The following is a 25,110-nucleotide window of genomic DNA, read 5'->3' as shown; positions in this document are numbered from 1 at the left end:
ATGAGACTAAGAATATTATAATGCCTCTGTATAACTCCATGGTGCAACCACACCTTGAGTATTGTGTGCAGTACTGGTCACCATATCTTAAAAATATAGCAGAACTAGAAAAGGTTCAAAGAAGGGCGATCAAAATGATTAAGGGGATGGAACTACTACTGTTTATCATATCTATAGCGCTACAAGGCTGTTGTCATATGAGGAAAGGCTTAAAAGATTAGGTCTCTTCAGCTTGGAAGAGGTGGCTGAGGGGGATATGATGTCTACAGAATTCTGAGTGGTGTAGAATGGGTAAAAGTGAATTGATTTTTCTTTCAAAAAGTACAAAGACTAAGGGAAACGCAATAAAATTACATGAAAATACTTTAAAAAAAAATAGGAAATATTTTTTCACGCAGCGAATAGTTAAGCTCTGGAACTCGTTGCAGAACTGGTTAGAGCAGTTAACATATCTGAGTTTAAAAAAAGGTTTGGACAAGTTTCTGGAGGAAAAGTCCATAGTCTATTATTGAAATAGACATTGGGGAAGCCACTGCTTGTCCCTGGGATCAGCAAGGAATCTTTCTGCTATTTGGGATTCTGCCAGGTACTTGTGACCTGGATTTGAAGTAAGATACTACTGGGCTAGATGGGCCATTGGTTTGACCTAGTATGGCTATTCTTGTGTTCTGTGTGTTGTGTTAATGACAAGAAAAGTTGGAAAAGCTTTGGAATACATGCATATGTTTGATTTGCTTATCTTAAGATAGCTGGGCTAAAGCGCCATTCTTGGCGCCCCCCCCCCCCCCCCCCCCTGCTGCCGCCTCCTTCCCCTCCGCACCCCTTACACATACAGTTTTAAGGTGTGCAGATCTCACCTGTGAGAGCAAAAGATCAGTAAAGATTGTTCATAAAGGAACTGCAAGCTGGAAAGCAGTGGGATGAAGGACCCTTAGTTTGTTTGTATAGCTTCTTCCACAGAATACTGTGTCTTTTTCAAAGCTGATCTTAGACTGAAACATGGGGGGAGTGAAGGTCAAGGAGACACTGGAAGCAGGAAGAGCAGGCCACTGGCTCTGCTTACCAGCCGGTCACCTTAAGGGCATGAGGAAGGCTGAGGTGCTAACAAAATGTGGTAACTTTGTATCATTGAGAAAGCACCTTATCCCTGTCCCTTCTGGATATACTGTTGGACTGTATATGTAGAAGACTGGCCCAGTTGTGGCAAGCATTGCTTACCACAGAGAACAACCTGTCCTCTACAAATTATGCAAGGCCAAAAACGTCGCTCCAGTGAGATCGCAAGTCAGTGTGGATGTGGCAAAACAGAGCTGCTTAAGGCAAGGAAAATAGTTCTTTAGCTGTCATCTGTATAAACTCAGTGCCTGGCAGCTCCAGCAGTGTGTCTGCAGATTGTGTTTTTCCTACAGCATTTCTGTTGCTTTTTAGCATGGTTTGGTCATCCCCAAAGAAAATAAACAGCTCTCCAGGGCTGGAAGCTGGTCTGGTCTGAACTGTGATGAGGTATTCTGTCCCTTATTGTTTTGGTCCTGATCCCCCCCCCCCCCCCCCAACACACACACACACACACACTTTCCATATTCCTTCTCTAGATTTTGATTCCTGTCTTCTGTTGTGTTCACCAGAATGTTTTGATGCTAAGCAGTAGAACTGTGCTGTCACTCTGAATGCATGTGCAGGCCTTTACTGAGCAATTCTATGGTGTCTGAATTTGCAAGAAAGCCTGGGACAAGTACAAAGTGTTTGGTCTTTATCTGCTGACATTTTCTTTTTCTAAATTGTAGTAAAATAGCATTGTGCTTGTCAAATTCTAGACTTGCCTCTTTGTTATATGGGGTGTGGGCATTGGGGTTGCTACAGGGTGGCAAGTGCCACCCCAAAAAATTGCCACCCCTTTGTCACCCCAGTTTAACTAGCCATGAAGTTCATTATTTTGTACCCGCCCTCACTCCGAGATCCAACATCCGACATATCTTCCTCTTCCCCTGGCACAGATCAGCACCTCCTCTCAATCTTCCCACATTGCGGTTCAATGTCTCCTCCACCCCCACCCCCCCTCGGTCCTTCAACCTCCCGGTACATTGAAAGCAGTGCCAGCAATTGAGGCAGAGCCATGCTAGCTGGCTTCAGAAGCTTTCTCTCTAATGCATCCTGCCTTCTCTGACGTAACTTCTGTTCCCGCATAAGCGGGATGCACTAGAGAAAGTTTCTGAAGCCAGCCAGTGGGGCTCTGCCTGAATCGCTGGCAATTCCTTCAATGTACCAACAGGTTTGAGGACTGAGAGTTAGGAGGAAATCGCGAGATACCAGACCACACGGGAGAATCTTACCCGCCAGTGGAGGCGGGAAACAGAAATATCTAATTAGGTGGGTGGCCAGCAGGGGGAGAGGTGCTAGCTCTGGGGAGGGTGTGACTGGGGAGTGGACTGGTGAGGAGGGGAGGAAAGAAGAGAGAGATTGGATGAGGGAAGAGAGGGGGCGCAAGGTATTGGAGCCATCGAGGGAAGGAGAGAGAGAGAGATGCTGGGGGCCCAAAGATTACTAGAGGGAGATGCTGGACTGCAGGGAGGGGGCAAAGGAGAAAGAGAGGGACAGATGCTGGCCCTGGGATAGGGATGCAGGAGAGGGCAGGTGCTGAACGACAGGGACACATACATAGGGAGGATATATTAAGACATTTAGGGACACAGTAGAAGGATGGTGGACATAGAGAGATGAGAAATGTCAAATGGACTGGAGACCCTGGAAAGAGCAGAAGATGAATGGGGGATGGGGGAACAGAGCAGAAGATGTCTAGGACTTGGTGATTGAGTGAGAGCGTGTTGGGGGGGGGGGGGGGGGGCAGAGTAGGAAATTATAAATGGAATAGGTGGAAAAAGAATTTTGAGGGATAGTGAAGACCTGGCAATTGGTAGGCATGTGTGGGGTGTTTTTGATGGTTTAGGAGAATGAGGGTGTGAAATGGGGGGGGGGGGGGGGGGGGAGTAAAATAAAGGGGATAGTGTGGGGATAGGTTGAGACATAATGTGAGTAACTTGGAAGACTGGAGAGAAGATGAGAGGCATTGAAAAGGAATGGGGGTGCTGGGGAGGGGTATGAGAGGAAGGGGGTAGGTCTTTGATGGGGTTGAGTGATGATAGAAATGGGGTTAAGAGATGGTGAAAGAGAGGCAATAGAACATGGGATAGAGGGTGAGAGAAGAATGGCCTGAAGGCAGAGGAAGGAGAGACGGGGATGGAGCTAGGGCTGGTGAGGGGATGAGAGGTAGTGGAGGGTAGGTGAGGGCCGAGAGGATGAGTACAGAAGATGGAATTGGGACTAGGGAGTGGGTGAAAGATGGGGGGGGGGGGGAACTAGGAGATTGGGAAAGGAGAGAAACGGGGGGGGGGGGGGGGGGGCAATGGGAGTACTGGAGAGAGGATGAATGGAAGATGGGAAAAGTCGGTAAATAAACTTGTCCTTTTAACCTCTTATCTAAGAAGAGGGTGAGAGAAATGGAGAATTAGGATAAAATCAAATGGTTGGGTATAAAAGCAGAGAAAAGAAAAGTAATTAAAAAAAAAAATAAAAAGAAAGAAAGCAGTGGCAGACAGATGTAGAGAAAGAAAAGAAGACGAGAAAAAAATGGAAAAGTCAAGCTGGAAAATAATTTAGAAGACCAACCCAATTAGAAAAATAAAATATAAAATGCCCAGACAAAGGTAGAAAAGAAAAATATTATTTAATACTTTTTAAGGATTGTGATGTTCCACTTTGGGAAGTGTATATATTTTCTGTGCATTTCTTTTTCTCTCTTATCAGTATTGCACTGCTTATAGAGTGGCTTTCTTGGGGGTCTCCATTTCAGTTTTTGTCTCCATATCTTTTGTGATATCCTATTTTGTAACAGGTGAAGGTCTTTCTGTGTTCTGCACGTGTGACTGAGCTGAAGGATTCTGCTAGCATGTACTCTGTGCAACAGTCCAGCTTGTTCTAATTTCCCAGTAGTAGGTATATTGGAGCTCTAGGGCCCAGTGTAATATTTAGAGCTCTTACGGTTTGGTAACTTTGCTGTATAGGTTTTGAATGTCTTTTTGCAGGGTTTTGTGTTATTTTGCGGCGTTCCAGGTTCTATTTAAAATTGGACCCTTGGCACCAAAAATAAAAATTCTCAAGGCTAGTGATCTCCACATCCTGTAGAGTCTGGCAGTGGAAGGAGCATGTACTGTTCCTGATGCGATAATCAGAATTGGAATATTTTTTGTTTGATGTGTTTGTAAGAGGGATAAGCTCCGTTGCTGGAGAATATGGAGTTTGTGATACATAACTGGAGGTGCGTGTTTTTTATTGCGATTCTGTCCAGTCCTGTAGAGAATACAGACTTCACTCTACACAGGATTTGTCGAAAGAAAGAAGAATTTGTCAAAAGATGCTATTATAATGGACATTTTACTGTATAGCTGAAACTAGCTGGAGGAGGAAGATTTCTTTATGCATAGAAAGCCATGGTGTCTTATATTGCTAAGTTTAAAAAAGGGGTTTTTGGGAAAGGAGTGTGTGATTGTGGTGGTGAGCATGACATACAGAAATGTTGCTTTGGTTTGCCCCCCACCTCCATATCTAGCTTCCCCCCCCCCCCCCCCACCGTTGCCACCCAAAATATTTCTATCTAGAGGTGACACTGGGTATGGGGAGTAGGGGGGTTTGTGACCCCAGGCCAATTCTTGGGGACCTTAAACCCAGGGGGAGGAGGGAGTATGGGGGAAGCTGCTGCATGTTGGGCTTGCGTTCACATGTGGGAGCTTCTGGGGAGGGTAGGCTGGTGATGTTGGGAAGAGGACTTTAAATTCTGATCTGCAGTCAGGGAGGGGAAGTTGGGTATATTTGCATCATAATGGGGGGCCGCCTTTGCTAAGTAGCAGCAATTTTAGAAAGTTGCTTGCACATCTAGTGGGGGGGGGGGGGGGGGGGGAGTACATAATTTTTTCCTACACTCAGCTTTTTATGATTGTTTCCCTGAGACATGGAGGGTTTGGGACATGCAGCCCTGCTCCTCTTTTTACAAGAGGCTTTACGTTTGGCAGAGTCTTGTAAAATAGTGTGGGAATGCCCCTCTGCATGTCCTTTTCTAAAATGCCACTCTGAATTTCCATTCCTTCTGTGTCAAAATGTGTGTGCTATAAAATGATTTGTTTCTTCTGCAGAAGCGAAGTTCAAGACTGAATCTTTTAGGTAGCCAAAGCCCCCTCCATGCCAGTCCACTCAACACAGGTAAATTATTGTGTTTTAAAATGCTTGTAAAAACTTCACTGAACACCATTTTGTGTGTGTGTGTGTCTCAGTGTAACTATATAGAAGTTTCTAGAGCTGAGAATTAGTGCTTAAGGCCCCCTCCCCTTTCAGGTCCCATGCTATGTATTTTACTGGTGTTGCAGCTGCATATTGCACAAAATAGGCTTTGGAACACCACTGAAATTGGGCTGGGAGAGTCTGCTCTGTGCTCGCTCCCAGTGAGTGTTTAAAAAAAAAAAATAAAATCTGGGGGAAAAAAAATCACATTACGTGATTAAAAGAGAGCTTTACCTTTTATATTTTTCAAAACTACAAATTGATGGCCAGCATGTATTTTCAGAACACTGCTTTAGAAATGTCAAGTAGTAGTAGTAGTTTTAGTAAATATGCGAGTTGAACTTTGTTGATAAATATTGAAATTCAGCTGTGTATACATGTACTTCATTCCCCCCCCCCCCCCCCCCCCCCCCCCCCCCCCCCCCCGGTTTACAAAGCGGTTGGCATTGCCGTGTGGCAGCCGCTATCACGGCTTTGTAAACAGGAGGATTTGTGTTCCTGTTGAACCTAGATACATTTGCAGTACAGTGATATTTGGGGAGTTTGGAGGTGAAAAATACAAACATTTAGTGTTCAGAAAACTCTGCTCTTCATAGAAACCCTGTAGGTGTCTTTAGTCAGCTTGGAATTGCATAATAAATTAGTTCATTTTTTGCATGCATGGGCCTTATTGTCCTCGCTGGGTTTGTGGAAGTCTCTCAATGTTTCCAATGGCACCCCGACAAAACAGCCCTTGACAAAATGGCCCCTCCCACAAAATAACCCTTAACAAAATAGCCCTCCTAGAAAAAGAAATAACACATCACAAAAAAAGATGATAAACTACAAGTGAAATCTTCACTGATAAAGGCTCCTACCAGCAATGCAGTGTATAAAGCATATGTAAATAAACAAAACTCTATAGCTACCAACTGGTATTCATGATCTGTTCTGCTGTTTAAGGAAACTATTCTTCCATCAACATGCTAATTGAAAACCATAATATTGTCATTTTCATAGTCTTACCAACCTTATCCTGTTTGGCAAGGTAAGATTATTAGAAAAATAATTCAGTGCCATATTCTGGGCAGCCTGATCGGGCCCATTTGTCAAGGGCTATATTGTGGGCAGACCGTTTTGACAGTGGCTGTTATGTCAGGAGCTTTTTTGTTTGGAGGAGACATATTTGGGTAGAGATCAAGAACTGAGGGTAAAGATTTAGCACAGCAACACAGTAGATTAAATGGAAGAGAACCCATAAACCCTTGGTGACCATCGAACAATTGCCTCTCTGCTCCTCCCTAACTGAGAACTATTAAAAGTGAAATGATTTCTATTCTCCTGTTGGGAGAATTGCCATCCTGGTGTGCTAACTGCTGTAACCACATCCTCTGGCAATGAGTAAAGGCTAAGGAAGCAGAGCTTTCTGCATGCTGGAGTTTACCTTGCAGGAGCTCATTCAGTATGCTCTTAAACATGTTTGCAGATTTTCATGTAATGCTTCTTCATCAGCAAGCATAATACAGCTTAGTACCATCACATTAGAGGCAGTTGCCAGCGGTATGCAGGGGAAGAGTAGGATCATAACCCCAACGCCTGAAGGTTAATTTTCCAAAGTGTGTAACAGAATATATAAATGGGGACATGGTCCTAATAGTGGAGCACATATAATAACATTCTGAGGTGTTGTTTCTCCAAAGTGGGTATAATGTGTGTCCTTTGTTAAACAGGGACAAAAAAAAGAAATCCCTTGCTTTTATGAGCTTCATTCCCTCTTTAATGGGAATTTTTGATGTGGTTGTATTTTGTTGAGAAAGCAATGCTGTGATCTTAAGTTTGACAATGCCATGTTCTTCTTTCTTTTATTTGGGCTTCCTTTTCCCCATCAGCCATCCATAAAACACAGTCCTGGTTTCATGGCAGTATTTCCAGAGAAGAATCACAGAGGCTTGTCAAGCAGCAAGGGCTTGTAGACGGGTAAGTAGCTGGAGGAAACTGAAGGAAATCAACTTCCACTACCCATGTACACTCTGCACTTGTAAATACTGTCCAGGCAGTACCAGATTGCCCCAGTACATGTGATTGTACTGTTTCTCTACTATTGATCGACGTGGGGGGAAATGATATACCAACAATAGGGCAACCATACCACTTCTATTCGTGGGCTAAATTATCAGCATCCAATTCTGCATAGATTGGTCATGATCAAACGATCTATACAAATTCTTATTTTGACTGAATAGATCAAACTTTTCATAGAGCTGCCAAGAAGAGGTGATGGAAACCAGTACTGGGACAAACTCCAACCCTGCTTTTGGCAGAGAGAGAGGACAGTCATAGGAACAGGACAGAAAGGTTGCTGTATTCTAGTAACACCTTCACTGTACCTAATACAGCCCCTGTTATACTGTTTCTGCGCTTGAACTGTCAAGCTCTTCAGTTCTACTTCCTTTTTGCCTGCAAATAAAGCAGTGGTCATTGGGCATGAAGGGTTTCAGAACACTCAAATGGCAAAATACTGGCCCCTCTATTCCAAGCCCATGGATATGCATGCTTCGAAGATATATTAAAACACAAGCTGCAGTGTGTTCAAAAAGTGTATTTAATGTTTGTCAGATAAACAACTGAGCTTCTCATGTATATATTAAGTGGAACATTTTTTCTACTGTTTATCAAGATTTGGCTGTTGAAACAAGTGGGGAAGGCATGCAGAGCATGGCTTATGGAATTCTTTCTAACCCCCTCTACATGTAAATGTGTGTGGGTGGGGGGTTGGGTGATTGTGCATATGTTTGTGTATCTGTCTGTGATGAGGAGAGGGGAAGGCAGTTTGAAAAGTACAATTCTGTAGGTCCCGATACTTAAAAGTGATTTAAACGGGCAGGAGGAGCCCCTGGCCACTTAAATCACTTTGAGCTGCCCAGCCTCCAGTATTCAGCAGTGCTAAACCGGGCAGTGCCTCTGAATTTCATCTCTGACCACCCATTTTGGGCAGGTCGGAAGTGGTACAGGGGGTGGCACTGAGGAGGAGCTGGAGGTTAGGCAAGTGCCAACAGCCATTTTCCTATAGCAACCTCAAGGGGCAGGAGCAAGTGGACTTCGCTTCTGCCCCCATTGCACCCAGTGGACCACTAGGGATAGGAGGTAGGCCCAGGGGGGTGGCGCCTTTACTCTTGTGTGCTAGGGGGAGGGTGTATGGGAGGAGGGGGCTGCTTTGGGGGCCGGGAGGGGGCTCAGAAGTGGAGAGAACACAAAGTTAGGCTGGTTGTGGCCAATATTCAGCCATGACCTGCATAACCGACTTACGCGAGCCCTAGCTGAATATCATCTGAGACCCACATAAGCTCCAGTGGCCAGGGTACCAGGAATTAGCCCTGGATATTCAGTGCCAGTGCCTGGACATGGCCCAGCACTGAATATCTGGGGCTCATCTAGCTAGTGACGATCATTGTTCAAAAAATAAAAAAACCACCGCCATCGGCTGAATATTGGGTGGTTAATCACTATGTAATGGTGAATTTGTATCTATACTACAGCTCTTGGAACTACTTGTCCCATAGAAATGAATTGGGACATGCTTTGGAGGGGGTTAATTTCTCTCCCTCCCCCAATGCACAAACTTCATTCAGATCCTTTCCTCCTTTCCTACCTATAGACTCTACTGCTAGTTACCGGGGGGGGGGGGGGGGGGGGGGGGGGTGGAAGCCATGCAGACAAAGATTTTAAACTCAGAAAAATGTCCAGAAATATTACCTGTCCTTTTATCTTCTGGACTTTAATGTAAATTTTGCTGACCTACAGACAGTTGGCAATTTTAACCTGGCAACTTTAACCTCCTGAGCCTTCAGCACATCTTGCAGCGCTCCCTAAACGTGTGGACACAAAGTTTAGCAATGACTTAATCTGGCCCTGGCCACAGCCTGCAGAAGTGGGTGTGGGGGGTTGGTTTTGTGGATGGGGCAGTGGTAGGGGTGTTAGTAGTTGAGGTAGGGGCACTTTTGGGGGGTGTTCTATTCTGGGTAGTGTAATCTTGAGGAGTGCAGTTTGAGGGATGATGGGACTGATGATGGAATGATGCAGAGGGGTTAGTTTTTTGGGGGGGCAGCTAGGGTGGTGGGATAATTTGCAAAGGAGTGGTTTGGGACAGTTTACAGGCTGGTGGGGGAGGGGGGTAGTTTGCAGGGTATGTATTTTATTTATGAATTTATGTATGTATTCATTCATTTCTAGTCCACCTGTTCCTAGGTGGATTACAAAATAACAAATAATAAAAATACATATAGGTGCTCATTTTCAAAACACAGATTTACAAAATTACACAGTAACCTATGTAACTTTGTAAGTCTATATGCTTTGAAAATGAGCCTCCACACCAATCACAGAAAATAGCAGAAATAACAGATATAAAAATATAGTCAGCAGTCACATAATAAAAATCACAAGCACATAAACAGCATAATCATAAAAGGAATCAGACTAAGGTAAATTCATTAGTTGCCAAAAACATCAACAACAAAACAGGGCCTTTAAATGCTTCTTGAAGTGACGGTGTCTCACTCAAAGTACTATAGGGAGCTTATCTCATTCTAGGGGACTTTCAATAAAGAGAACTCTCTCTAGACTCTGCAAAATGGATCCCCTCTGATCACAAAGCAGGAGTTGGTTGGTAGATGTTAAACAACATGTCATGTGGGGCATCACGTTGAAGTGCTATATGAATTGGTGCCGAGGTCTCAAATCTGATACACTATTACACATACAACCCCTTCAGATAGGGTGAAATGTGGTAATGTCAGGGTATCCCTGCCACCAGATGAACTATGGCATTCTGAATAAGCTTCAGTGCTTTAACACATCTGTGAAATGCTTAAATACAGGGAATTGCAGTAGGCTAGGTTAGATAGCATCTAAAGGCCACCTAAGGCAAGTATAACTCTCTACACAATACTGGCTTAGATATAGAGGAAAAGACTTCAGAGACTCGGTCACAGCTGATGTCTTTATCATTAGAACAGCCGACCGGTTCGCTCAGGGCGCGCTTAATTTTAATGCACACGCTGGCGAGTATCGTCAGTCTGAAAAACCTCTATTGACTATCTTAAATACAGCTTTATTCTGGAATGTGAAGTAGTACAAAACTAGTACTTAGCTGTGGTCTGTGCTGAGACTATTGAGAATGCCCACGCCCAACAGCGAGCTCCTGTTTCACTCAATGCTTCATAAGGGGCTGGACCTCACGTCTTCTCACAGCAAACTGAAAAGATAAATATAGTTTCATGAGCGAGAGGAAAGTTCTTGGAACAATATATCTTACGGTTCAGATTCCTACCTTCCAGTACCACAGAATGTTCTGTATGGAACATGTTTTCAAAATGGCAGTGGAAATTTAACCGTACTTCCTGCCTACCATCCGCCAATTGGGACTTACTAATGTTTAAAGGGACCTCCTCCAGCCTAATTAGAGAGCAGGGCCTATAGCTGCTGTGATGGAAACATATAACTAAAGGAAAGCTTTCCATTCGACTCAGTTAATCAAAATGTGTGGTATTAAAGACTTCAATCGATAAATCCAGCGTTGTTCTTTCTGTATTAGACATCTGTCTCTATCGCCCCCTCGGATTGACGTGGGGATGTGGTCGATCACCACACACTTAAAATCCTCAAATTTATGTGCGTTTTCCAAACTGTGTAGAACTATTGGTGCTTCTACACGAGAGTATTTGAGGTTATGTTTATAATCACTTAGTCTGTTCTTGAGCGCGCGGGTGGTTTTGCCCACATATAACTTCAGACAAGGACACACCATTATGTACACAACATGGGTAGATTCACAGTCAGTGTCAAAATGTAAATTGTACTCTCTTCCATCCATGGGGTTATTGAAAGTACTTGTCTCCAACATCATTGGACAAAATTTACATTTAGTGCAAGGTCGATGAACTGGATTTACTCCAGCTGAGGGTTTTACAATTCTGTCCTGTAGGATTTCTTTTAAGTTCTGGCTCCGAGCATAGGCTATTCTGAGCCGTTGATTGCAAAAAAACGGATGGAGTTGCATGAGTAGGCTAGGTTAGAAAGCACCAGACTATGCATAACAGATCCTAAAAGTATAGTGAATTTAAGCTTACTCAGCATGCATAGATGAAAAAAACATAGAAACATGACAGCAGATAAAGGCCATATGGCCCATCCAGTCTGCCCATCCTCTGTAACCCCTAACTCTTCCTTTTCCTAATTCTGACAAAGTCCTTGACTCCACAACCTCCACTGGGGAGGCCATTCCATGCCTCCACCACCCTTTCTGTGAAATAATACTTTCTTAGATTACTCCTGAGCCCTCTCTTAACTTCATTGTATGCCCCTCGTTCCAAAGCTCTCCTTCAGTTGAAAATGGCTCACTTCCTGTACATAAATGTCCTTGAGATATTTAAAAGTCTCTATTATGTCTCCTCTCTCCCTCTTTTCCAGCGTATACATGTTGAGGTTCATAAGCCTGTCCCTATATTTTTTGTGTTCAAGACCGCTTACTAATTTTGTAGCCGCCCTCTGGACAGACTCCATCCTGTTTACATCTTTTCGTAGGTGCGGTCTCCAGAACTGCACACAGTACACTAAATGGGGCTTCACCAGAGACTTATACAATGGCACTGTCACCTCCTTTTTCCAGCTGGTCATCCCTTTTTTTGTGCACCCAAGCATCCTTCTGGCTTTGACCATCGCTCTTTCTACCTGTTTGGAAGCTTTAAGGTAATCAGGCACAATTACCCCCAAGTCCCACTCTTCCTTCTTACACTGAAGACCTTCACCCCTATACTGTACCGTTTCCTCGGATTCGTGCGACCCAAATGCATGACCGTGCATTTTTTGGGATTAAATCTTAGTTGCCAAATATTGATCCATTCCTCCAGCTTCACTAGGTCCTTCCTCATGTCATTCACACCCTTCAGGGTGTCCACCCTGTTGCAGAGTTTGATATCATCCACAAAGAGACAAACCTTACCAGACAGCCCTTCCACAATATCACTCACAAAGACTTAAAAAGAGCAGGCCTAAGGACCAATCCCTGCAGTACTCCACTGACAACATCCTTTTCTTCAGAGCAAGCTCCATTTACCTCTACCGTGTCTCCTTCCATTCAAACAATATTTAACCCAATCAGTTACTCTGTGTCCCATACCGAGGGCACTTAATTTATCAGTCGCCTATGCGGAACCGTGTCAAAGGCTTTACTGAAATCCAAGTATGCCACATCAAGCACCCCTCCCACGTCCAACTGTTTGGTCACCCAGTCAAAGAAGTCAGTCAGATTTATCTGACATGACCTGCCACTAGTGAAGCCATGCTTCCTCGGGTCCTGCATTCCATTCAGTTTGAGAAATCTCACAATCCTCTGCTTTAGTAGCGTTTCCATTAGCTTACTCACCACTAAGGTCAGACTGACAGATCTGTAATTCCCAACTTCCTCCTTACTTCCACTCTTATGCAAAGGAACCACATTCGCCCTTCTCCAGTCCTCCAGGTCTACTCCAGTTTCTAAGGAAGCATTGAAGAGGTCAGTCAGCGGAGCCACCAGAACTTCTGCGAGTTCCTTGAGCACCCTCAGGTGTATCCCATTAGGCCCAAGATTGAATGACAGCTGTAACTTGGTTATGCATGGTCAACAGCGACTCTAAAACAACTCCAAAATTACAGAGCTTCTGTATAATCAACAACTGTATATCCTGAAACATTGCAAAAGGGGGAATGTTTGTGGTATTTGACTAACAACCAATATCTTTCAAAGAGTTGGGGCAAGCCGATTTGCATATGTCCGTGGCTGTAACCTATAAGCACAATTAGTAAACAATCAATCAAAAGAAAAGGGTGCTTGAGGGCAATTTGATGTGGCAGGTGCAGGGGATATTTTTTTGTGGGTAGGGGCAGTACATAGAGGGATAGGAGCAGTTGCAGGAAAGTAGTATTTTGGGTTGGAGCAGTTTGCATGGTGTTGTGGTAGTTGTGTGGGGATAGTTTGGGGGATTGGGGTGTGAAGCAGTTGTGAAGTATTTGGTGGGGGGGGGGGGGGGGGGGCTAGGGGCACTTGGGGAGATGCATGAGTTTGGAAATTTCAGATTGCCTTGCCCTGTTTTCTGCTACATTTCACTCTGTTTCTGTGCTACAGAAGCTAGGGCTCCTTTTCCCATAGAAATGCATTGAGCCGTATTTTAGGAGCTTATTTCTCTGCAACATCTGGTCTGATTTGGCAGATTTTTGAACTTGATGTATTATTATTATTAACATTTATTTATTTAGTGCTAATACCACAAGGCTCAAAGAAGTTTACAATAAGCAGAGAAAACAAAGATAATCACTTGGAAATTACAATTAGAATACAAAGTATATAAAAAGTGCATTTAAGGTACTAAATACAAAAAACAGTACGCTGAATCTAAAATTAAAATTGAAAATATTTTTTAAATAACAAGGTCTTCCCATTTTTCCTTAAATTTAAATAGGAATTTGAATGATCAAAGCATAAGGCAGTTTCCTTCTGTACATTTTTAAGAGTTTGGAAAGCTAGACATTTTTCATGGTGTTAAAATTTTTTTTTCCCCTTCACTGATGGAAAGGAAAAGGGGGAATTATTATGCAATTTCCAATTCCTATTCGTATTATAAAACAAAATATAGTTAAGCAAATAAGATGATACCTTTTTATTGGACTAACAATACATTTTTTGATTAGCTTTTTTCTTCATCAGATCAGAAATAAGCAAATTTTGATAAGTAACAGCATATATAAGTGAAACATCAAAGTATTTCAGTGACAGTCTGAAAGGATGAGGGGGGGGGGGTGGGCTGGGTGAGAAACAGAGGATGAGGGGACAGGGAGATATGCATGGTGATCAGAGGGTGACAAAGCAGTGAAATTTCATGGTTTATAATGGGCTAGAAAAATGAAAAATGCCAGTGCCAACCAGGATGTTACCTCAGTGGGACAGCACTTTACAAGCCCAATGATTTTATAGTGAGAATACTGAAAGGAAACTTTAAAACAGTGCAAGAACGCAAGACCTTTGAAGTCAAAATGATTTAACATTTTGACACCCACCAGACAGGACTTAACAAAGATCTGGGTTTTCTAGCCCATTATAAACCATGAAATGTCACTGCTTTGTCACCCTCTGATCACCATGCATATCTCCCTGGCCCTCATCCTCTCAGCCCTCTCTGTTTCTCACCTAGGCCACCCCTGCCTCATCCCTTCAGACTGTCACTGAAGTACTTTGATGTTTCACTGATATATGCTTACTTATCAAAATTTGCTTATTTCTGATCTGATGAAGAAGGGCTACCTTAGAAAGCTAATCAAAAAATGTATTTAGTCCAATAAAAAAAGGTATCATCTTATTTTCTTTTCTCTGTTTTATTTTATTCTATTTGTATTGATTACCTTTAAAAGTGGACTAGCACCGCTACCACATCTATCTATTCGTATTATAAAATTGCAAATGCAAAAACATGTATCCTAGATAATCATCATTTAAAACTTTATATAAAATGGCTTCACTGCTTCCCCCCCCCCCCCCCAACATGCCAAGTTTCATCTCATTTTCATTAGTTTTCTATAGCACAGAAGCTGGAATGCGTTTTCCATAGAAATGCATTGGGCCTTTTTTTTTTTGAGGGGGAGGGGTGTTTATTTCTCTAGAATCCCCCCCCCCCCCCGACTGATTTGGTACCTTGATGTTTCTACCTTTGCAGGTTATTTCTTCTCAGAGATGGACAGAGTAATCCAAAGGCATTTGTTCTTACATTGTGTCATAATCAGAAAATAAAGCATTTCCAGATTCTACCGGTAAGTAGGGCTAATGGATATTTCATTACTATTTTTCTGAATTTTTTTTTTAATTATGCTGTTTTAAAATATTTATGTGGTGGTGCTCTTTCAAAATTATATACTCTTATGTCATCTAACTTGCAGACATGTAGTTTTACAAATGACCATACAAGTAGTAGTGGATTCTGATTTTTCAATCTTTTTTAAATTGTTTAGCTGGTTTGTCTATAAATTGGCTGCACTCTGAAAACAGTCATGAGAGTGGGGTCATAAATCCCCCCTCTCCCAACATGGTGTTGGTCAATTGACACAACAAACCAGCATGGACCAGTCAGATCTAGTGAACATGAGATCTGTGCCTGTGCTGCATACAGAATTTTCAGAAACGATTGACTTGAAATTGTCAAGGTTAATGTTAATGCTGGTAAAGCAGTTTTCAGAATACTACCTAGGACACGGGGGATCCAGATTTAGGTTTTTTGTTTTGTTTTTGGCCATTAGTAGTGTTGTGGCTTAACAAGCAAAATAAAGAACAAAAAAAAAAAATAAAAAGTACCGGTTAGTTAAAAAAAAAAAAAGTAGCCAAAAATAACTGTCAAGCACAGGCCCCCCCTGATATTTAAAAGCGTTTAACTGGCCAGGATCGACACCTGGCTGGTTAAATGCCCCATAACTGGCTATCTGGCAATATTCAGCAGGGGATAGCCAGCTATCTCCTTCTGAATATTGCTGGATAACCGGTTATATTGGGCGATATATCAGCCATCCGCCTATTTTGAGCCCGAGTTTAGTGGCTAAATATGGCTGCTTGAAAATACTGGGATATCTTTGACCAGTTTCAAGATAACCAGCTAAGTCTGGCGTAGCTATGGGGGGCCACAGGGGCCTGAGCCCCCCCCCCCCCAAATTGGCTCTGGGGCCCCCGGTTTGGCTTGCGGGGGTCCTCAACCCCAACCCCCACCAGCTGAAGCGTTTATCTGTCCCGCGCTGGTCTCGCACTTTCCTCCTCTCCTGTTTCCAGTCGCGCTGTGCGTGCTCTCGTTTTAATGAAACTGAGCATGCTCGCGCATTTGCTGAAAATCAAAATTGCTGTGTGTCCATTTTGGGTTTGTGACCTTACCGCCAGCCATTGACCTAGCGGTAAAGTCTCACATGGTAACCGGGCGGTAATGACCTATGTGCATCAAATGCCACTTGGCCGCGCATATTGGATGTGCGCCAAAAATGAAATTACCGCAGGAGCCACGCGGTAACTCCATTTTGGTGCATATTGGCCACGCGTAGACGCTTATGCTGTTGCTTAGAAGGGTCCCTATGGAACTTTGTAAGTCTACTTGCTTTTAAAATGAGCCTCATAAGTATCTGTGTAAAAAACAACTAATGGAAAATAAAATTGACTAACCTGCACAGGGCTTTTTTTCCTCCCCCCCCTCCTTTTCCACAGTATGACGAAAATGGACAACTATTCTTTAGCCTTGACGATGGGAGTACCAAATTCTCAGATTTAATTCAGCTGGTTGAATTCCATCAACTAAACAAAGGTGTTTTGCCCTGCAAACTCAAACACCACTGTATAAGAGTGTCTTTATGACACCACAGCCTAGAATTTCAGCTTGGCTGAAGACTGGATTAGTCCATTGAAGAATTCTAGAACGTTGGCATCAGGACTCGAGAGCCGATAAAAGTATTATGCACCTTGGACTCTGAAAGGGACGGACGAGCAACAGAGCAGTGCCTACTTATTTCTGCAACACCTGCAAATTAGTGCTTCTGGATGACCCAGCGTCCTAAAAGAAAGGGGGGATGTGAAATCATGTGTCAGTTTTTGAAATGCAGCAACTGCTTGCTGGTCCACTTGACAGCTGCAAGTATGGAGAAGTCTGCATGGGGAGGGGGAGAACAAGAAAGAAAAACTTTCCCTGGAATAATCTTGACAAATAAGACTGGTGTGTTTACTTTTTTTTTTTTTTTTGTATTGAGATAACTTTTTTTTTGCACTCCTATATGTTTGCATATTTAATACAGTCTTTATCAGGAGCTGATGTGGTGTGTGTAATTTACATAGGGCTTGTACTTGGAGACCTTTAGGTCTGTAGTGCACCACAGCCTGAAAGGACAAGAAGAGACCAGAACTGCCTGCCAAGAGGTTTCTCTAGAAGTACCTTCGGGGAGACGATATGAAGACAAAAGTATTCTTGCTTCCTCCCTCCAAATGTGCCATTGCCTTTTTTTTGTAAAATGACTGCTGTCTGGGTTGTACTGAGCAGCGCCTATTCAAGTAGTCTCTTAATCAGACTTCTATGCACAAAGGGTTCTGTTTTCTTTTGTTGCCAGGAATTTTTTCAGCCCAGCAATTTTACTATTTCTTTTTTTCCAGAGGGAAATACACTGTTACAAAGTAAACTTGGGCTGAGTAGCTATATCATTTTTGTTTTAACTAGCTGTATGTATGTGTGTATGTGTGCACACGCATGCGTGTGTGAGAGAAATAATTTTGAGCTGATATTCTACTATGACACATCAGTGTTTAATAGCTTTGTTATCCGTGGTTCCTTCAGACTGTTTTCGCAAAGCTTTATTTGGCATGAGAGGTTAAATAACAGCAATGAAGAAGAACGCTGGTGTGCGTTCTTAGGGAACGAGTTTCATTTGTATCACTAGATTCCTGCGCTGAAGGGTTACAGAATGGCAATGTTCTACACCATTTAATCTGCATGTGTAATGGCGAGAATAGGTTAAGATAAATATACAGTAGGTAATACATATCAACTCTTTCAGTGATATAGAAACACTGTATTTTAGTTTACAGATCACCTTCTAGTATATTTTCCATGAAACGTCTGTGTTTTAAAGAAAGGAGAAACTTGATTTTGCATTTTAGAACAGGTGTCTTTTTCTCTGAAATGTACATAATGAGGAAGGGGCGGGAGGGAAGGGTTTGTCTTTGCCTTACTCACCAAGGGGGTCTTTTACAAAGGCTTAGCTCAAGTTATCTGCAGCAGGGCCCATATGAATAAATTGGGCCCTGCTGCAGATAATGCGAGCTAAGCTTTAGTAAAAGACTTCCCCCACCCCCAAAGTTATTTGTGATCTTTAAGGAACTCTTAACACACACTCAGGCAGCCCTTTTTATTTTTCCTCCCTAGGTACACAGAACTAAAATCTCCTTTGAACTATGGTTTTCTACACTTGGCTGTGTAGAGGTTTATTTAAAAAAATAAATCCCTGCACTTTCTAATGTGTCATGTCCCCCACATTGTCTTGTGTGAAACATCACACTAAGTTCCTTGGGCTCAACTGTGATATCAGTTACTTGATTTATAACCTCCATATTACAAGGGAGGCTCTAGATCAGGGATTCACCAAGCCAGCCTGGTTTTCAAGATACCCACAATGCATAGCATGAAATAAATTTGCATGCACTGCCTCCGCTGTAAGCAAATCTGTCTCATAGATGCATATTCTTTGTGGATATCCTGAAAACCTGACTGGCTGGCTGGGTGTGTCTCGAGGACTAGATCCTTGAAAGTTCTTTATGAAAAGTTGGTAGAGTGGGGTAATAAGCCCAAGTGAGTGACTTTTTTTTTTTTTTTTTTAGGGTTTTCAGTGCAGGGAAACAAAGATAATATAGAAAAATACAATAACAGCTAATGAGAACTTGTCTATGTGATATGCATCTTAATTTTTTTTTTTACCTCTGATGTAAGTGCTCTTCATACCTTTCAAATTTTACTATTTTCTAAGTCTTAGATTTTATGCTCCGTGTTTTAGTCTCCCTCCATTCACTTAAGAAATAAAAAAAAAAACACATTTAAAAAAAACTTTCATGGATTATATTGCTTTGTAGCCACTTTCCAATACTAGTTATACTTTGTTTCATTTTAACTGATTCCCGTGTTTCCATCATTGAACACAGTAGACGTTTTCATAGCTTTTTTTTTTTTTTTGGGGGGGGGGGGGGTTGTAAAAAGCAAAAGGTTTTTTTTTTTTTGTTCCTTCTGTATTTTTTTAAGTTGGCTTTTTTTTTTGTCCTATAAACCACTGGCATATTCTTTCGATATCCGTTATGATCCATTTTTGTGTTGCTTGGACTCCAAGCTCACCCTGCTCCTCCACTGAGCCAACTAGAAACCCTGCCACCCCCAGCTTTTTTACATTTTTATTACTGGCTTCAGAAGGAAAAACTGTCCCCAGCGTGTCCAAACGGTGTAGTGAAGGTCTATGTGTTAAAAAGCACAGAATAAGCTATGTATTAAAGAATGTTCCTGGGAGGGATTATTTGCACAGATCATTATTCTATATGTCAAGTGATTAGCAAAGAAAATAGGTAATAACCAAAGTTACTTTGTGGTAATTACGAGAGGTGCACAACTTTTGTTTGCATTTTTTCCTCTGCTAATGCAGAAAACGGAAGCACAAATTTAGGGTTCGTTTTCCATCATTTTGGATTAGAAACGCAGTGAAACCAATGGAATTTCTTATGTTTTAAATGACTGCCAGTCCCTTAGTTACTTCTAGCATTAGCGTGATTGAAGCAGAATTATGTTAAGAAGTTCTGTAATTAGGGAAATATGATTTACAGGATTTTCCTGTGGGGTGGCTAGAGATTTACTGGTTTTCAGTTCTAGCTGCCAAGTGACCAGTAGAATTGCTTATTTCTGCCAATTATAACACGTTGCATCAGGTGACACAGAAGTGAGCAGCAGGATTCACTTGGCAAGATGAAGAAACAACTAATTTTTTTTTTTTTGGGGGGGGGGGGGGAGTGAGGAAAATTACCAGATTGCTACCTAGAATATGTGATATTTAGTTAGCATGAAATAACAAATCCTGTTTAATATATTTTCAGCCAACTTTTCAAGAGGGCTAATTACTGTATGGGACTGCCCTCTCCTTCCCCCAGAACTTGATTGTTGTAGCCACCTTTCAAGGGAAAAACTAAGAATAGCCACTGCCTTATAAAGGAGAGATGGAATTATGGATATAGTGTCCTCAGTGCAACACTAAATCCTACCTTGCCCAGTGCATAAACTTGACAAACCAGCCATGATTTCAGATAACTAGTTGCTGCCATCTGGTGGTTTGGATAAGCTTTGCAGTTATCTGTTTCAATACTTACTTACAGCATGGCCCTAGAATATTAGGCAAATGGAATAGCAAATTTTCTAAAGCAACAGGGCTTCACTTTGCAGAGATCAGACTGTCACTGTGGGCTTGGAAAGAGACAAGGTAAAGTGTGTGGAGCAGGAAGACAGAGTATCAAATGATCTCTGTTAATGCATTGTCCTGACACATTTGGCATTTTGCAATGCTTCATAATTATAAACTTGCAGCTTATTAAGGATTTCATTTTAATGAATTGTATTTTTTTTCCTGTTTTCTAAAGATGCAACCAGCTTTAGAGTGGCAGTTGAATTTCTTGATAAGATAATGGCGGAGGAGGCCTTTCTGCTGGAAAATGTGGGGGGGTGGGGGGGGGAGGGAATGGAAGTGTTGGCAGAGACTCCTTTTGCAGGGAAAAATTCCATGCTGGCTTCCAGCGCAGAACACCATGAACTGAAGGAAATTTGTGTTTTTATTTTTATATTTGAATCACATGAATGTAAAGGGAATGCTCAGGGTTGTTTCAGAGCCTGTTGAATTTTTTAAAATCTTTTTTTGTCTGATTTTATTTTCTAAATAAGTACTTCATGTAGCAACTTTTAAATATGTTGAAGGAAATACCAAACGCTTTTGGTGATCAAGTTTCTTACATAGAGTGAAATTATGTTACAAATAGGTATAAGAATACAGAATCTTGTTAATCCTTGAAATAAACATGTGCCTCAGTTTTTGGGTATTTTTTTTTTTTTTTAGATGTTTTTGTCTGATCTTTTCTGCACTAAATACCTGACAGTTTGACCAATCAATTCACCTTTCCAGTGGCAAAACTCTCTTGACACACGATTTATAATGTCACAATGCAAAATTTAATGACTGTATAGAATGGAATAGAGTTTTCAGGGAATTCAAAAGGTATTAACTTAATGAAACAAAACCTTTATTCAGTATGCTTTGCTTCATACTGTAAATTAGCTTTTTTTGGCCTGGTATTTTTGTACAAATAAAGGACTGATAATTGTTTCTTGTAATTTAGGAATAAACATTAATACGTTGCTTATCATTAATTCAATCCTCTTGTCTACTTTAACTAGCTAGTCTGCTTGAGATATGGTAAAATTATGTATAATCATACCTGATAATTTTCTTTCCATTAATCATAGCTGATCAATCCATAGACTGGTGGGTTGTGTCCATCTACCAGCAGGTGGAGATAGAGAGCAAACTTTTGCCTCCCTATATGTGGTCATGTGCTGCCGGAAACTCCTCAGTATGTCGATATCAAAGTTCCATCCGCAGGACTCAGCACTTAGAGAATTACACCCACGAAGGGACACTCTGCCCAGCTCACCACCGCCGAAACGGGGGAGGGGAATTAACCCAGCTCATCCCCACACAAGTGGGGGAGGGGAATCCGTCCAGCTCATCCCCGCGGAGCGGGGGAGGGACACCACACCCGCCGATGCGGGGGGATCTGGCTTATCCTGCAACCGCAACCGCGGGAGGAGCTGACTGACCCTAACACCGCTGAAGCGGGAGGGGTACAAAGCTGCCCTACAGCCGCACGAAGCGGGAGGGAGTGCCGGCAGAATTTATGTCTCAATCCAGCCCCGTAAAACGGAGGGGAGAGGAATGCAGCAGCTCACTGTAACACAAACTCGTCTCAACTCTTGAAGAATCCAAGTGAAAGAACTTGAACACGAAGTCTTTCTGAAATAACTGAAGACTAAACTTGAACCTGAAATGCAACCAGAATAAAAACAGAACAGATATCTGGGAGGGGCTATGGATTGATCAGCTATGATTAATGGAAAGAAAATTATCAGGTATGATTATACATAATTTTACCTTCCATATCATCAAGCTGATCAATCCATAGACTGGTGGGATGTACCGAAGCAGTACTCACCCAGGGCGGGACATTGAAATCCCTGACCTCAACACTGAAGCTCCAAACCGGGCCTCCGCCCGTGCAGCCACAGTCAAACGGTAATGCTTGGAGAATGTATGAGCCGAAGCCCAAGTTGCCGCCTTGCATATCTCTTCCAAGGAGACGGATCCGGCCTCTGCCATCGAGGCCGCCTGAGCTCTCGTGGAGTGAGCCTTCAGCTGGATAGGCGGCACCTTCCCCGCGGCCACCTAAGCCGCTGCAATGGCTTCCTTGACCCATCTTGCCACTGTAGGCTTAGCAGCCTGCAGACCCTTACGAGGACCTGCAAACAGGACAAACAGATGATCCGATTTCCGGAAATCATTGGTCACTTCCAAGTATCCGAAGATGACTCGTCTCACATCCAGATATTTAAGAGCAGAGTACTCCTCTGGGTAGTCCTCCCTACGAAAGGAAGGGAGACAGAGCTGCTGATTCACATGGAAGCGAGAAACAATCTTGGGCAGGAAGGAAGGCACTGTGCGAATAGTCACTCCTGCCTCAGTGAACTGCAGAAAAGGCTCTCGACATGAGAGCGCCTGGAGCTCGGAAACTCTTCTGGCTGAAGTGATAGCCACCAAAAAGACTGCTTTCAACGTCAGGTCTTTCAGAGATGCCCTCGACAAGGGTTCAAAAGGCGGCTTCTGCAATGCTCTTAGCACCAGGTTGAGATTCCACGCAGGCACCACTGAGTGCAGAGGAGGGCGCAGGTGATTAACTCCCTTGAGAAAGCGCATCACATCTGGCTGCGAAGCCAGGGAAGCACCCTTCAGGCGGCCCCTGAAGCAAGCCAGAGCCGCTACCTGGACTTTAAGGGAACTGAGCGACAGGCCTTTCTCCAGACCTTCTTGCAGGAACGCCAACACTGAAGAAATTAGAGCAGTGAAGGGAGAAAGTGAGCCTGCTTCACACCATGCTGCAAAGATACGCCAAACCCTGGCGTAAGCAGTAGAAGTAGAGCGTTTCCTCGCTCTCAGCATAGTGGCGATGACCTTGTCTGAGAAGCCCTTCTTCCTCAGACGCTGCCGCTCAATAGCCAGGCCGTAAGACCAAAGGGAGAGGGATCCTCCATCACCACGGGACCCTGATGTAACCGGCCCTGCTCCACTGACAGCCGCAGAGGATCGTCGACTGAGAGCCTGATCAAGTCCGCATACCAGGGACGTCTGGGCCAATCCGGACCCACCAGGATTACCCTGCCGGGATGCTTTGCCACCCGGTCTAGCACCCTGCCCAACATGGGCCAGGGTGGGAACACATAGAGGAGCTCTTGTGTCGGCCACTGTTGGAGAAGAGCATCTACTCCCAGGGATCGAGGGTCCCGTCCTCTGCTGAAAAAGCGCGGCACTTGGCAATTGGCCGATGACGCCATCAGATCTAGGCTCGGCTGGCCCCAGCGCTTCGTGATGTCCAAGAACGCCTGAGCAGATAGTTGCCACTCTCCGGGCTCCAAGGTATGGCGACTGAGAAAGTCCGCCTTGACATTCATGACTCCGGCAATGTGGGCCGCTGAAAGCTGCTCCAGGTTCGCTTCCGCCCACTGGCAAAGACTCATAGCCTCCTTGGCTAGAGGGGCGCTCTTGGTACCTCCCTGGCGGTTGATATAGGCCACAGCCGTGGCATTGTCCGACAGGACCCGTACAGGCTACAACACCAGTACCGGGATGAACTCCAATAACACCAACCGAATGGCTCTGAGTTCCAGGAGGTTGATAGACCACTTGCCTCTGCAGGAGACTAGAGCCCCTGCGCTGTCCTTCCCAAGCAGTGGGCTCCCCAGCCCATCAAAGAGGCGTCTGTCGTGACGACAATCCACTCCGGGGTCACCAGAGGCAATCCTGCAGACAACTTGTCTGTCTGCGTCCACCAGCTCAGCGCCTTGCGCACTGCTGGGTCCATGGGAAGGCGCACAGCATAATCCTCCGACATCGGAGTCCAGCGCAGCAGCAGAGATAGCTGTAGTGGTCTCATATGAGCCCTGGCCCAGGGCACTACTTCCATCGTGGCCGTCATAGAGCCCAACAGCTGCACGTAGTCCCAAGCCCGAATAGGAGAGGCTACTAGGAACTAGTCCACCTGAGCCTGAAGCTTGACAATCCGATTGTCTGGCAGGAACACTCTGCCCACTTGGGTGTCGAATCGAACTCCCAGATACTCCAGGGACTGAGTCGGGCGCAGCTGGCTCTTCTTCCAGTTGATGATCCATCCCAGGGAGCTCACAAGAGCAACTACCCGGTCCATAGCTTTGCCGCACTCTGCATAAGAGGGGGCTCGGATCAACCAGTCGTCCAGATAAGGATGGACTTGTACTCCTTCCTTTAGCAGGAAGGCCGCTATGACCCCCATTACTTTGGAAAAGGTCCGCGGAGCAGTAGCCAACCCGAAAGGGAGGGCTCTGAACTGGAAGTGTCGTCTCAGGACTGTAAAACGCAGAAAGCGTTGGAGAGGAGGCCAGATGGGAATATGCAGGTACGCTTCCTTGATGTCCAAGGAAGCCAAGAACTCTCCTGCCTTCACTGCCGCTATAACAGAGCGGAGAGTCTCCATGCGAAAGTGCCTCACTTTCCAGGCCCGATTGACCCCTTTGAGGTCGAGGATAGGCCGGACAGAACCTCCTTTCTTTGGAACCACAAAGTAAATGGAGTAACGTCCCTTGCCAATCTGATTTTTTGGCACCGGAACGACCGCACCCAGGCGGATCAGGTTGTCCAAGGTCTGCTGCACTGCCACAGCTTGACCGGAGACTTGCAGGGAGAGAGTACAAACCGTCTCTTAAGGGTTGGCAGAACTCTAGCTTGTAGCCATCTCTGATGACTTCCAGCACCCACGCGTCTGAAGTTATAGTGGTCCACTCGCCCAGAAACGAGGACAGCCGTCCTCCAATCTGCACTGGGGCGTGGACCAAGGCCCCGTCATTGGGTACGAGACCCTGGGGGAGGACCGGAGGGAGCACC

The 25,110-nt window shown here is 43.9% G+C and overlaps 1 protein-coding gene across 2 annotated transcripts in view; it reads left to right on the top strand.

Moving 5' to 3' along the window:
• The window catches only part of GRB10 (growth factor receptor bound protein 10), a 414,148-nt gene extending 396,054 nt beyond the window's left edge, over window positions 1-18,094 (top strand). For both annotated transcript variants that reach the window (XM_030205442.1, XM_030205449.1), the window contains 4 exons: window positions 5,184-5,250; window positions 7,197-7,284; window positions 15,051-15,144; window positions 16,571-18,094. In XM_030205442.1, the coding sequence (XP_030061302.1) occupies window positions 5,184-5,250; window positions 7,197-7,284; window positions 15,051-15,144; window positions 16,571-16,717 (396 nt within the window). In that variant the 3' untranslated portion in view covers window positions 16,718-18,094. The remainder of the gene's footprint in view (window positions 1-5,183; window positions 5,251-7,196; window positions 7,285-15,050; window positions 15,145-16,570) is intronic.
• The last annotated feature ends 7,016 nt before the right edge of the window (window positions 18,095-25,110 follow it).

The sequence above is a fragment of the Microcaecilia unicolor genome, chromosome 1, assembly GCF_901765095.1.
Source record: "Microcaecilia unicolor chromosome 1, aMicUni1.1, whole genome shotgun sequence".
Taxonomy (NCBI): Eukaryota; Metazoa; Chordata; class Amphibia; order Gymnophiona; family Siphonopidae; genus Microcaecilia; species Microcaecilia unicolor.
Note: the sequence above shows the minus strand (reverse complement) of the source record. Positions and strands in the feature narration are given on the sequence as shown.